We start from the raw sequence: 14,160 nt of genomic DNA, 5'->3' as shown, positions 1-14,160 counted from the left end.
TAAAAAGAAGCAAAAAAACACCAAAAAGTAGCCGTTAATAAATCATACCTTGAGAATTAGGGCTCAATGGAATGATTCTCTGTGGTAACAGCAATTCATCGCGATCATCGACAGAATTGTTGTTTCGAGATATCGCGAAGAAGCGAGAGGAGAAGATGATGAGGAGAATAAGGAGATTAAGAGCAAGAATCGGATGTGAGGAAAAATAAAGGCAGATGCTCCGGAGTTGAGGTTGATTACTTACATAGATGGCTATACATAGAAAGAGAATTAAGACAGCTGATGATGAAGCTACCAACATCAACAGTGTTGTTGAAGATTTATCCATTGCTTCTTTCTTGTGGTTCTGGGTTTGTGACGCGCTTTTTTGTACTTCTCTGTCCGGGGGCGGTTTCAAACCTCCCTTTATAACTTGCTTATTTTGATTTAAAAACTTTGTGGACCCTACAAACATCTTACATCTTCCCATTAGCAATTTAAATTCCTTTTTGTATAAGAATTGATAATGGTTACGCCTTCTGACCCATTAAATTCTATACATATCTTTTGATACGTTTTTCAATATTTATTTAAAATAAAATTCCACAATAATTTTTTTTTTAAAATAATATGAAATTATACTTTATAAAAGTCTCAAAATACGTGTAAATAGTAAACGTATATTATTCAACGGAACTGAGGTACTGATAAGTTAATAATAGTTGATTCACGATAATTTTAAAATCGCACGTCAGCTGGAACTCAAAATTTTCGTATGAAGGTCATATATTGAAAAGTTAAGTACAAAATTTTACATGTGATGACCCTAAATATCATTTTGGACTTAAAAATGAACCAAAATACCACTTCTAAAAATAATGGTCCAAAAATGTCATCTCAAAATACTATATCGTGTAGGGGTAAAAAGTCCAAAACGCTATATCGTGTAGCGTTATGCATCTTTAATTTTTTTTATTAAAATGTGCAAAATGTGATATTAAGTTGAGTTTTGAAACCAAACACTACATTATGTAGCGTGTTGACACCAAAACTCTACTTTATTTAAACGTTTTACACATATAAATTTTTTTAAAAAAATATTTTTTTACCTCAAATAAAAAATTGTTGATTCCTAAAATACTAAAAAATTATTTAAATTGTTTCTAAACCCAAAAGGGGATTGGTAAAGCCTAAAATATTAAATGTTATTAAATTAAGTTACACTTTTAAATTTAAAATTTACATTTTTGGTTAATAGGATTTAGGAAGTTAGGGTTTAGGCTCTAAAACCATAAACCCTAAACTCTAAATCAGTGTAATATATATATATATATATATATATATATATATATATATATATATTTTAATATTTTTAAAACCCAAAAAGGATTGGTGAATCATAAATGTTAAAATTTGTTAAATAATCACATAATCTTAAGTTTTAAAAATATTAATTAAAAAAATATCGAAAACGTGACATTAAATAATGTTTCCGAACTTCTAAATAATACACCATAAGAAGTTCAAGATAAGAAAAAAAATAAACTTACACAAAACGTTACGTGAACTAATGTCTGGCACATTGAAAATTAAAAAAAATAACAAAAATCTATAACATTTTGAGTGATTTTTTAAACGCTACACGATCTAATGTGATGAAGTGATAATTTGGATCATAATAATTTTAAGAAGTGATATTTTAGACCATTTTACACTCCAAAGTGACATTTTAAATCAATTTCTCAAATTTTACATGATTTATTATTTATAAATTATTTACCACTGTAAACCTCGAAAATATATGGATATACTTTTGTGTGGAAATACTATATCTAAATTAAATTATTTATCAAAAGAATAGATTTAACTTATTATTTTTTTTATCAAATGATATTATTTTCTTAATTCCTGTAGTTATATGTTAATTGTTGAAAGAAACTTTAGAGTGTGTATTACGTTATTACATCATTGTTCTGCACATTTGTCTTGTATGCGGTGTTTTGTTTTAAAAAGCGGAAATCGGGATTGATCGGGATTATTCTGTGAAGGAACTTTATCTGATTAATTGGATAATCGATAATTAATCAGAATGATTAATCGGAGCATTAATTGGAAATAATTTATTTAATAATAATAATAAATAATTCTATTTAAATGTTCCTAACCTTTCATAAGATTTACAAAAGTAAAAACACATATCATTAATTCAATATTGATGTTTAAATGATAAAATTCAATATCTTAAGATTTAAAATAAATCGAGTGAGGGTAGGACAAAACAATACAAATATGAGAGATGTAATCATTGTTGAAAAAATTTAGAATACCTTAGGACTGTTAATCGATCAAGCAAGTGAGTTGAGTGTTGAGATTTGAGAATAATTCAATTAGGGATTTGTACGAAAGATTTAGGAATATAAGAATATACGATTGTTTCTGTATGTAAAAGAGTCAATATATTAATATATTATTATTATTAATTATTAAATGTTACATGTTAATTATTATTTTAAAAAACTTTAACTTTTTTTAAAAAAATATTTTTTTAATAATTTCAAACTTTGACCGATTTGACCGATTTTTGACCCGATTCGACCGATTTTTCCCGAACTGCCCGACTTTTAACCGATTTTCTAAAAAACCGTACTTTGACCCGATTAACAATTAATCGAGACAGGATCCGCCCGAACTCCGATTAATCGGCCGATTTTCAGAATACTGTTTATATGGATATAAGAATAGACAAATTACCTAAATCCTATTTAATAATTTAAATGTTTACAGTTTATGTATTGTTTTTATTCTTTACTATATAATCATGTTATTTTAGTAATAATGTGATGATAGAACGCCGGCCGGTGCTAGAAGTTGAGTCCTTAGAAAATCAACGACCGGGCCTTTAATATTAAAATAAAATTATAATTTTTTTGTATTTTAATAGTTAGCAAAAAGAAAAAGTGTTCAATTATAACTTTATTTTATTTTTTACCTTCACGTAGTAAAATAATAATGTATAATTAAAATGAGAAATTCATGAATATGTTGTGTTTTTATTTTAAAATCAGTTAAAATTGCCTGATTCAATGATTTATATTTGAAATTATCTTCCTTTTAAGTTTTTTTGCACATAATTAATGAGCACATATTTCTATCGAAATTTAAATTCGTAACTTTTTTTTAAAGTGTTTATAATAGTTTTTTATTTAAAAACATTGAACTTATAGTTGTTTTTTCTTTTTTTTGCCAGATCTTATTCTAAATTCTAAGAATAAGATTATAATTTTTTTTTCTATATTTCTAATAACACCTTCTTAAATGTTAAAAAATAGTATAAATTATTAAAATAAAATAAATATTTAATTTTATGACAAAATGCATTTGAATAACTTTTTTGTTGTAAATTAATTATTCAAAATAAACCACATTTAACTTTAAATATATATAATAATAAAATAAATTTGGGGGCCCTAAAATTGTAAACGCGTTAGGCGGTTTACTAACTCGCCTTAATGGAGCACCAGCACCCCAATAGAACCGTTTTTTCGATTCTCCTCGTGAGCGTTTGTGCTATGATGAATCATGATAAGTAGTGACCGAGGCGAGGGGTGACAGTTTGGTGCTTAACCCACCCCAAATTGGGGGGGATGGGGCTCCCTAAATGCCCACGGGATGCGCATATGCCTAAAACGCATCTACTGGATACGCTAGAGAACTAATGAAACACAGACATATTGGGCTTTTGAAGGAACACGAAGAAAATAATTAGGGCTTACACTATATACGCCTTCACTATCTCCGTATGAGATTTACATGCCTTGGGCAGTTAGGAAGAATTAACCGCATACGCCTTCCGCCACTCCTTGTAAGTGTCATACGCCTGCGCAAGAGTCAAAACAAAGAGATACGCCAGCTCCTTGTCATATTCCAAGTGTATCCCCTTGACACGCCTGTGCGTAACTAGCATCTAGTAGATACGCCTTCCTTTTACTTAGAGATTAAAAAAGTTTAAAATCGTTACACTGATGTTTATTCTGTATGTAGTATCCGGTGGATACGCCTCCTGGATCGTGAATTTCTCCTGAATACACTGCAGTGCTAGAAGTATCGAGTGATGCGCCTCCAAAATTGAGAAAATGGAGCTGATAAGCAAACTGATGTAACGCCTATAGGTAATACGTATTACTTTGATACGCCAAAGATCATGTTGGTTTCACTGGATACGCAGATTTTTCTGTACAACGTAGTATAGACTCGCCTAGATACGCTGCGGTGCTTAGATACGCCGCAGTCCATACGCCTTTGGCCACTCCGTATAAGTGTCATACGCCTGTGCAAGAGTGAAAACAAAGAGATACGCCCGCTCCTTGTCATATTCCAAGAAAGTGTTCAAAATGGTTTTGTTAAGCTTACAAACCTGCGTATCCCCTTGACACGCCTGGCCGTAAGTCGCATCTACTAGATACGCCTTCCTTTTACTTACAGATTAAAAGAGTTTTAAATCGTTACCCTGATGTTTATTCTGTATGTAGTATCCGGTGGATACGCCTCCTGGACCGTGAGATTCTCCTGGATACGCCGCAGTGCTAGAAGTATCGAGTGATGTAACGCCTATAGCTAATACGTATTATATTGATACGCCAAAGATCATTTTGGATTCTATGGATATGCAGGTTTTTTTGTTAATTATTGACCAGATACGCCTGTTGTCTTCGAAAAATACACGATGATACGCGTTGATGTAAGCCCTACCTTTACGAATAAAACACAACAACTTACTTTTCTATCTAGTGAGGACTCTTCTGTCTCATGAGGCGCCCCTCATTTAACAAAATAATCCGAATGCTTACTCCCTTTCTTCATATCAGGTACTCAAAATTCTAGATTTTTTATTTCAATTGCATCAGTTTGTAAGAAATTTTTTTCTATTTACATATATGGATGCAAATTCTAAATTTGTTTGGGGATGGTTATATTGTGATGAAAATATAACTAATGATAGCAATGTTGGTATTGGATATGATAAATATGTAACTGGCTTTGTGAAATTGCAATATAATATAAAATATGAAGAATTTCTTACAATTTTGCATAGGAAGCTATCGACAAATCCGAAGTTAATTAGGTTGATTATATTATGTAGATTTCTGAATCCTACAAGTAGAAAGTATGGTGTTGTCTTAATTGTTGATGATGATGATTTGGAGTTCATGTTTGAGTCGTTGGAAGATGCAGAGAGTAAAGTTAGGGTGGAACTTTACATCGAAAAAGTTCCAACATATGTAGGCCAATATGCTGTGGAATTGGTTAGTTGCTCAAACGTTGGTATAAGTTCTGAAAAAACTACAAGTACCCACAGTTCAGAGATTGTGCGAGGGAGTACGGGATATGTTTCTAGTGGGAGTTCTAGTAGGACGTTGTTAAAGAGCAGTGCTAATAGTGAAGGTTACTCAAGAGCAAGCAGCGATTATACAGATAATGAGATACCTTATTATAAATCTTTCGATGGCTCATCAATGATTGTCTCAGATGATGAGGATTGTTTGAAAAAAGCAAGTGAACTTCATAATCCGTCGGAACTAGCAAAAGGGGGAACGTTTGAATCGAAAGAAAATTTAATGAATGTGGTCAGAAAGGTTCACATTGCAAACCATCAGGAGATTAAGGTGCTAAAATCTGATTCCATGACTTGGGAAGTTGTATGTAAACAGAATAACGAGGGTTGTCGGTGGAGATTAAGAGCCCGAAAGAGGAAAATTCATGATTCCTTTGAGATTATGAAGATTGAGGGTCCACATACATGTTTAAATCAATCCATTACACAAGATCATTGCAATTTGAGTTCTTCACACATTGTTGAAATCATCATTAACCTACTTGCTGTGGATCCAAATATCTCAGAGAAGGTGTTAACGGCTGCAGTCGTGAAGGAAGTTGGCTATACACCCTCAGAAAAAAAGTTAAAGATGGTAAAAAAATTGCGACTATGAAGTTGTATGGATCGTGGGAGCAATCATACAGCCAGCTACCTATTTTTCTGAATGCGTTACAAGTATTTAATCCTGGCACGCGGGTGGATTGGTACTTCAAAGAGCAAGATCTTAAAATGCCTATACTTGAGGTATCATTTTACCATATACAATCCTTATAAAGTCTTCTAGGCATCAACCTATTGTGATAAATCTTGTTTAAATTACGGTCTAAGAGTAAATTAGAGTTTGGTTCCTAGGGTTTAGGCCCTAAACCCTAAACCGTTTACAATATATTATAGTCTTGTAGTAGTTTCTAAAACCCAATTTTGGAATTAGTAAACCCTAAATTATTAAAAAATATAAAATTAGGGTTGAAGTTTAAATTAGAGTTTGGTTCCTAGGGTTTAGGGCCTAAAGACCCTAAACCCTAGATTAAATTAGGGTTTAGGCTCTAGGGTTTAGGGCCAAAACCCAATTTTGGAATTAGTGAACCCTAAATTATTAAAAACTATTAAATTAGGGTTGAAGTTTAAATTAGAGTTTGGTTCCTAGGGTTTAGGGCCTAAAGGCCCTAAACCCTAGATTAAATTAGGGTTTAGGCTCTAGGGTTTAGGGCCTAAAGGCCCTAAACCCTACATCCTAAACCCTAAACCGTTTATAATATATTATAATCTTGTAGAAGTTTCTAAAACCCAATTTGGGAATTAGTGAACCCTAAATTATTAAAAACTATTAAATTGGGGTTTAAGCTTAAATTAGAGGTTGGTTCCTAAGGTTTTGGGTTGATATACCTTTTATTTATCTTTCTGAATATTTATAATACCCAAATGGGAATTGTTGAACCGTAAACATTAACTGTTAGATGACGAAGTAAAATTGTGCTCTGTGAGGCAGTTTATTTGATAATTTGTGGTCTCTATAATGAACGTATCATAGATTGTTTGATATTTTGATAGATTTAACTTATCTAATTTTATTTTGTCTAAATTTTGCTAGGTGGCAATATTTAAGCGAGTGTTTTGGACATTTAAGCCTTGTATAGATGCATTTGTTAATTGCATCCCAGTGTTGCAGATAGATGGTACACATCTGTATAGTAAATATGGTGGAGTCTTGCTTACTGCTACCGCGGTTGATGGCTTCCATCACATTCTTCCAGTGGCATTTGCTATTGTTGAGAGTGAAAATATTGCAAGTTGGAGTTGGTTTATGGATAGAGTGAAGAAGTTGGTTGTCTGCCAACGAACATGTATTTGTGTGATTTCTGACAAGCACTCAGGAATCATGTCTGCTATGAATAATCCTAATTTAGGGTGGTGTGAACCAAATGGATACCATCGATATTGTGTCAGACACTTGGCTGCTAATTTTGGAAAGGCATTTAAGCAGAATGGCTTGAAGGAAAGGGTGGTTGCAATGTGTAGCCAATTGACAAAGGCCAAGTTCAATTTACATTGGAAATCATTATTGGCATTTGAGCCAAGAGCAGACGAGTGGTTTAGTGGGATACACCCTAAACACTCGGCTTTATCTTGTGATGGAGGAAAAAGATTTGGGATCATGACAACAAATATAGCTGAGAGCTGGAATAATGCCATTAAAAAAGCAAGAAAGCTCCCAATAACTGCATTAGTTAAAGCCTTATATTATAAGGTGGTTAGCTATTTTGATCAACGTCGCGTGGAGATCGAGAAACAAGGTGTTGATGGTAACGAGTTCACTAAGTATGCGAATAAAATTATGAACAAGTGGAAGGAACGTGCAAGTGGGCACCACGTGACAAAAATTGATCGGATCATTTTGGTGTTTGAGGTAGTGACAATGAAGCGTGGTTTGAAGGGAGGGAAAAAACAAATTGTTCGACTACAGGATGGCACTTGTACATGTAATAAGTGGCAAACATATCAGATCCCTTGTTCTCATGTTTTTGCTGCTTGTGCTAATGTTGGATTACAACACACAAGATTTGTAAGTGATTGGTATAAGCTAGAAAAAGCAAAACTGGTTTATGGGGGTCAGTTTGAGGCAATACCGGATAGGAAGGCATGGCCTTTATTGAGAGATTTTCCTACACTAACGCCCGATGATGATATTCCAAAGAAACCGGGGCGACGGAAGTCAACAAGGTATAAGAACGAGATGGATTTTTGTTCACTAGGAAAAGGAAATGGAGCTTCATCTAGTATTTTGTAGTTTACTTTGATTGGTATGTTTTACTTCTATCGAGTTTCCTTTTATTCTGGATAATGCTGTCTTTAATTTTTATAGATGCCTCTAATTTTATAGTTTACTTTGATGTGTAGTTCTGCTTGTCAAGCTGGTGAATATCTATGTTGCAAGGATTTCTATTTAAGATAAAACAACTTCCTTTTTAATTTTTTTATTTTTTTTCTTGACAGATTGACGATGTCCATGGATTTGCAAAGAAAGCTAAGTTCAAGCAATGGAAGAAGATAATTTACATTTATCAATTAAGGCTTATTTTCTATAAATGCAAGAGTTACTTGGCTTCTTTTGATGATTTTTAAATGCAAATGTTGAACCTTATTTTCAAGTATTATTGTTGGAGTTTATTGTAGCTATGATTAAAATTTGTGATATTTGGATTTTATGTGATTGAAATTTATGGAGTTTATGAAAAATGCAAGGGCAGTAACACTAAATTTATAAAATTCAGGGTACTATTTTGACTATTTACATAGAAAATTCAGGGGACTATTTTCTGGCTTTGGGGATGTATATAGAGCTCAGTTGAAGGATGGAAGTGTTGTTGCCATTAAGAAACTCATTCATGTCGGTGGACAAGGGGATCAAGAATTTTAAAAAAAATTTTATCTTTATTGCTCTCCCACCTTAAATTTTCTTGATTTTTTGTTCATAGTTGTATTGATTTTTTTGGGATTTTAAAAAGATGGGAAATTGTTGTGCAATTCCACCTGTTCCTTCCGTGAAGAAGAAGGGAAAAAATAAGCCAAACCCTTTCTCAGAAAAGCAGGTTGGCAGTGTAATATTAGTAAGTTGTATATATTATTAGTCATATTTTGCAAAAATCTTATTTTTTATCCACACACCCTAATTTGATAAGATAAATGTTGTTGAATCAGATGGTGCAAAATGGAGTCTAAACGCATTACAAATTTAACTTAATATGTCTCTTACAGATTGGGAAAAAAACCACAAACACCCAAAACATAGAAGCTATTCGATAAAAGTACCCTGTTATCAATTTAGATTCCAAATCATATTGTTATATTGTTTCTGACATTACATCTGCAAAGTGGGGTCAAAATGAATTCATTTTCTCTTCAATACTTCATCATCTTCTGCAACATGTTAAGCCTATAATTTTTCCTGGAAAAATAAAAAGAGGAAACAAAATATTTAGAAACTAAATGTCATAAAACAACAACATAACTAATCACTAATATGCTTATATTAGATAAATCAGCAACATAACTAATCACTAATATGCTTATAGAATGGTACTGTTACAATTGGGGATTGACACATTTGCTTGCACAACTTAAAGCTTTTGGTTTGCTTTTTACGGATGAAGATATTAGACTTATATTGCGCGAATCAGAGTCTGAGGATATTTTGAATCCTATATCGAGAACAAGGACTATGCAGGTAGGCTTCTCTAAATTGTAATTAAATGTCTTTTTGTTTGTGGGTCTCATACATATTTATGTTATACTAATATGCTTCCCCTACTAAATTAGTATTAACTTTCCACTTTCATATTTTCTCAATTTTTTTGAAGAGAATAAATCATTAGGAATGAAGGTTATTTATTTTCCCACATACCATTCTACTAATTTTGTTAGGGTTTATTTTTAGAAGCATAAAATATATCTATTAGTAAAATACGGCTTACAAAACATATATCTAGAGGTGCATCTCTACAATTGTAAAAATATACTTAATTTTATAAAGCCATGCAATGCATAAAGAACTCACCTATGCAAATTTCCAATGTCAAGTGCCAAAAACCAAGAGTTGTTAATCCTTGTTCCTATAAAAATAAGACAAAAACAACATAATTAAAAAAGTTGAAATTCATATACAAATGAATACACATATAACTAGTATAAGTATGACAACCAAAAGGACTCACCGTCATTTGTAAGTATCCAACTCTTTTTTATCAGCGGTCCCACATCCTGGAGGTGCATGCTTGCGAGCTCGCAGCTTCATATGCAGCTGCTCACGAGGTGCTTCCTGCGGTGCTTGCAACTCTTGTGCTGGTTATTGCTGCACTTGCACATGTTCTGCTGGTTGCTGATATGTTGCCAGCTGCTTTGCTTGTTGTTTCTGAGGTGGAACCTTTTATGCTGGAAGTTTTGGCAGTCGCAGCTTTTGCATGGGCAGTTTTAGTGTTGGCTGTTGCAGCACCGACTGTTGTGTTGGCTGCTGCTGGGCTGGTTGTTGTAGCTCTAACTGTTGTTGCACCTTCTGCTGCTGAACTGGTGTTTGTACTGGTAGTTGATGCTGGTGCTCAGGTGTCTGCATAGGTTGTTGTTGATCTTGTAATGAAGCTTGATGTTTTGAGGCTTGTAGTTGATTCACTCCCAAATGAGACTGTGTTGCTAATGGATCTTGGGACTGCGTGAATAAAAAGAATGTAGGATGTGACAATGGAGGACTTTGGTTACCACCGGCTTGTTCAGTCTGCTCACATGGAGGTGACATATATATGGAGTCATTTGATGGCAACAAATTCCATCTAGGACAGTAAGATAGATCCTTGGCCTCTTTTGCCGCTGCCTCTGCCGCTCTTGCTGCTTTCTATGCCGCTGCTTCATCCACAACTTCAGCCTCATTATCATCATCCAAATGCACACCGCCTTCATGATTCCCTATATCTTCCTCTATATGAATATCTCTATGAACATTAGGCAGCACTCCTCGCATCCGCGGAGGATTGACCCTTGCACGGTTTCTTTTTGGAATTCGTTTAGGCTTCCCTTTTAGCTCAACTTCCTTAGCACGTCTGTCTTCAATTGGAAAATCTTGATAGTATCCTGAATAGAATGTATCCAATAGAATCTGTTTAGCATTAGCAATTATAGTTGGTATATCTCCGACTATATCACCCTTGTACACCGACTCGATGTGATCCAATAAATCCATCTGTGCAAAGAAGCATAAAAAGTCAATGATCGGTAAAACAAAGCACTAGGTAGCATGAAAAATATTCAATTATAAATACCGTATAACAATGACCACCACCAATATGGGTGATATATCGTAGAGTGATGGATGAATACTAATGGTAATAATCATGCGACACACCATCACCTACATCTGCTACAAATACATGTTGAACTCTACTATCCCAATGTTCTAAATGAACATGATGTATCGTAGCCCAATCAATGTCTATCTTCCCCTTCAAATAAATTTTGTGAAGATCATTTGAGTAAGTACAAGGAGATGGTATAGCCTGAATCATGCCAAACTGACGTACACATCTCTCAGGAAGATGTGGCTCCACAATATAGAAACAGATCAAAGGACCCTGGTAATTCCATATGGAACTACCTTCTCTACAAGAATCAGGTAGTGCCGCAAGAATCTCATCAGAATATGGCTTCCATGTAAAATGAGAATCTACAAGAACATCCAACGACAAACGGAAATGTGCTAATGCATGTGAACCACTATCAATGAACGATAGACTAGCACACCACTTATGTAACACATGAAAATGTATAAAGCACATTAAAATGATTCTCTGAAATTACTAGAAGTACTCTAATTTAAGCATTAGAAGTACAAAATTACCTTAAACCATATGGTCCAGGAAGATCACCCCAAATTTCAGGATTGCTTAAATTTGGGGCACGAGGAACAGGAGACAAGGTGTGCAATCTACTCCATGCCCACAACTGCAATAATACAAGACATCCAGCATTCTCATCTTTCTCTTTCCTACACGACTTGCATAAATCTCTATACAAGAAAGCAAGAACAGCAGAGCCCCAAGATAATTTTGCACATGAATCAAGATCCGCAATCAGTGGAATGTACATGCAATGCACCTATCCACCAGAATGGTCAGTAAACATGACCCCACCAATCAGCTGTAATATGTAGGACTGTGTGTAACGCCTAAGCTGTAAATTGGAAGCATCATCTGGAAGAGAAGGAAATATCGAATTCAACCAACTAAACTTCAACCTACCACCGACAAGAGGTCCACCTGATTTCCCTACTCCCTGTTCCCCTAGTTCATCTTCTTTGAAAGGAAATACTCCAAAAACATGTTCAACAAATTTCCCCCATCCACCTTCAACTGCAGTAAAACTTGTAACAGCTGCACCATCAATCCTTAAGCCGAGAAGACAACTAACATCCTGTAATGATATCATACACTCTCCGATAGGAAAATGAAAATTATGTGTCTCTGGTCGCCATCTCTCTATCAAAGCAGTAATCAAACTCCAATCAATTTGGATGCCCGTCAACCTAGAAACGCCATCAAAACTTAAATCACGTAGAATCGGTACCATTCTTTTATGTAAAGGAGGGAACTTGACATTATTAGGATTGCGATGTCGTGACCGCTGACTATCACCACCTCCAACCTCCCTCACAATGGATGACCTATGATCCTTTTGTAAATGCAAGACAGAATTATCTCTAGGCTCGGGATGCATAAAAGGCTTGGTAGGTTCCATAATCTGTTAATTACACAACATATCATAAGAAAAATATGTAACAAAAATCTACAGGCAACATAATAAGTAAAAATTATATATGAAGAAATGTAGTTGTCTTAGCGTATACGTGTGAATTTTCTGCCCATCAACGTTAATTAAAAAAGAGGATAAACAATGATGCTATTTCTTTGGAGATGCATAAAATATTTGCCTAGTAGAACAAATGCAGTTCTAACTTCGAAAGTATTATCTCTCTGGCTAGAAATATATGGAGAGCCCAGGAACCTAAATTAGCTGATTTCTTTGAAGGTATGCAAATTTGGATACTGAAGAGAATGTGGCAATCAGTGGAACACATACTCATGCTGGTCCAGGGGGTTATTTGCAATATGTTGTTTACATATTAACTTCTCTTGGCTTTGTGCCACAATCATTTGAAGCTATTGTAACAGCAACTGAGTTAAGTATTGTTCAAGCACATGAAAACCTTAAGCCTGGTTCCATTTTCATCAACCAAGGTAACAATTATACATTACCTTATGTTCCTTGAGTAAGCTCAATAGATAAATTTTCAAGCACTTTACTTTAAAAATCTCGATGGTTCTTAAATTGGAACCATGAATTGAGCATGAGAATTGGATAATGGAGGAGTAAATAGGAGCCCCGGTGCATATTTATTCAACCCACCAGAGGAGAGAGCAAGGTATACACATAATTTAGATACACAAATGACGCTTATTCAAGTACTATATTACATAGAATAATTAAACTTATTCTCTTACGGTCATATCATCAAACACTTGTTGGTCACAATATATGCCCAGCTGAAAGAACACTTAATTTATTAATACAAATAACCACTACTTATCTATAACATTAACAGTAAATCGGCATCCAATTTTCGAATAAACATTCAACTTAACAAATGACTATACTCTAAACTAGATAGAGATGAGCAAATAAAACCCTAATTTATAAATTTATCAAAGAATAAGGATAAACAAGGATCAAAATTCATCAACTTACATCGAAGAATTAGACAAAGTACGGCAGAATGAACGCTAATGACAATAGTAATCGCACTAAACAAATTGCAGCTTGAAGAGGATACTTCTGTACTTCGTCGTTATATTTGTAATCCTATATTTTCAAGTAAGAAAGGAGATACGCCGCTGAATGAAGTGTCTGTAGTGGGTATTTAAGTCGGTACTTTTGAGAATGGTTAAATTGGGCAGCTCACCCCTTAAAAATGGGTATTTTGGGCATTTTCCCCCAAATTTCAGTATAATATTGAGTTAGTATAAAAATTTATGGAAAAATTTTATATTTAAATATTAAAATATTGTTATATATAATTATTCTCCCCAACAAATATATATATATATATATTTATATATATTACAAATATAATACTAACTATTATAATGTTTACAATAATTCGACATGTGAATTCAAGTTATTAAAATTGTTAAAAATAACTTTTAATATTTTATTTAATAAATAGTAAATTATAATAATATATTAGTTATGTCGGAAAAATATTTCGC

At 33.7% G+C, this 14,160-nt stretch overlaps 1 protein-coding gene and 1 long non-coding RNA gene across 2 annotated transcripts; one reads left to right on the top strand and one right to left on the bottom strand.

Moving 5' to 3' along the window:
* Positions 1-3,504: 3,504 nt before the first annotated feature.
* Positions 3,505-8,590, top strand: LOC141678147 (uncharacterized). The gene is made up of 4 exons (XM_074484396.1): positions 3,505-4,844; positions 5,120-6,097; positions 6,945-8,154; positions 8,348-8,590. The coding sequence occupies exons 2-3, from the start codon at positions 5,963-5,965 to the stop codon at positions 8,139-8,141; spliced, it is 1,332 nt and encodes a 443-aa protein (XP_074340497.1). The 5' UTR covers positions 3,505-4,844; positions 5,120-5,962; the 3' UTR covers positions 8,142-8,154; positions 8,348-8,590.
* Positions 8,591-9,053: 463 nt separating this feature from the next.
* On the bottom strand, positions 9,054-13,798 carry LOC141676704 (uncharacterized). Its single transcript, XR_012557117.1, has 5 exons — positions 13,640-13,798; positions 11,736-12,634; positions 10,066-11,081; positions 9,909-9,963; positions 9,054-9,299 (listed from the first exon to the last, which is right to left on the bottom strand). It is a non-coding gene; the product is annotated as an uncharacterized LOC141676704 (long non-coding RNA).
* Between the last annotated feature and the right edge of the window lie 362 nt (positions 13,799-14,160).

Source organism: Apium graveolens, chromosome 8, assembly GCF_009905375.1.
Source record: "Apium graveolens cultivar Ventura chromosome 8, ASM990537v1, whole genome shotgun sequence".
Classification (NCBI taxonomy): Eukaryota; Viridiplantae; Streptophyta; class Magnoliopsida; order Apiales; family Apiaceae; genus Apium; species Apium graveolens.
Note: the sequence above shows the minus strand (reverse complement) of the source record. Positions and strands in the feature narration are given on the sequence as shown.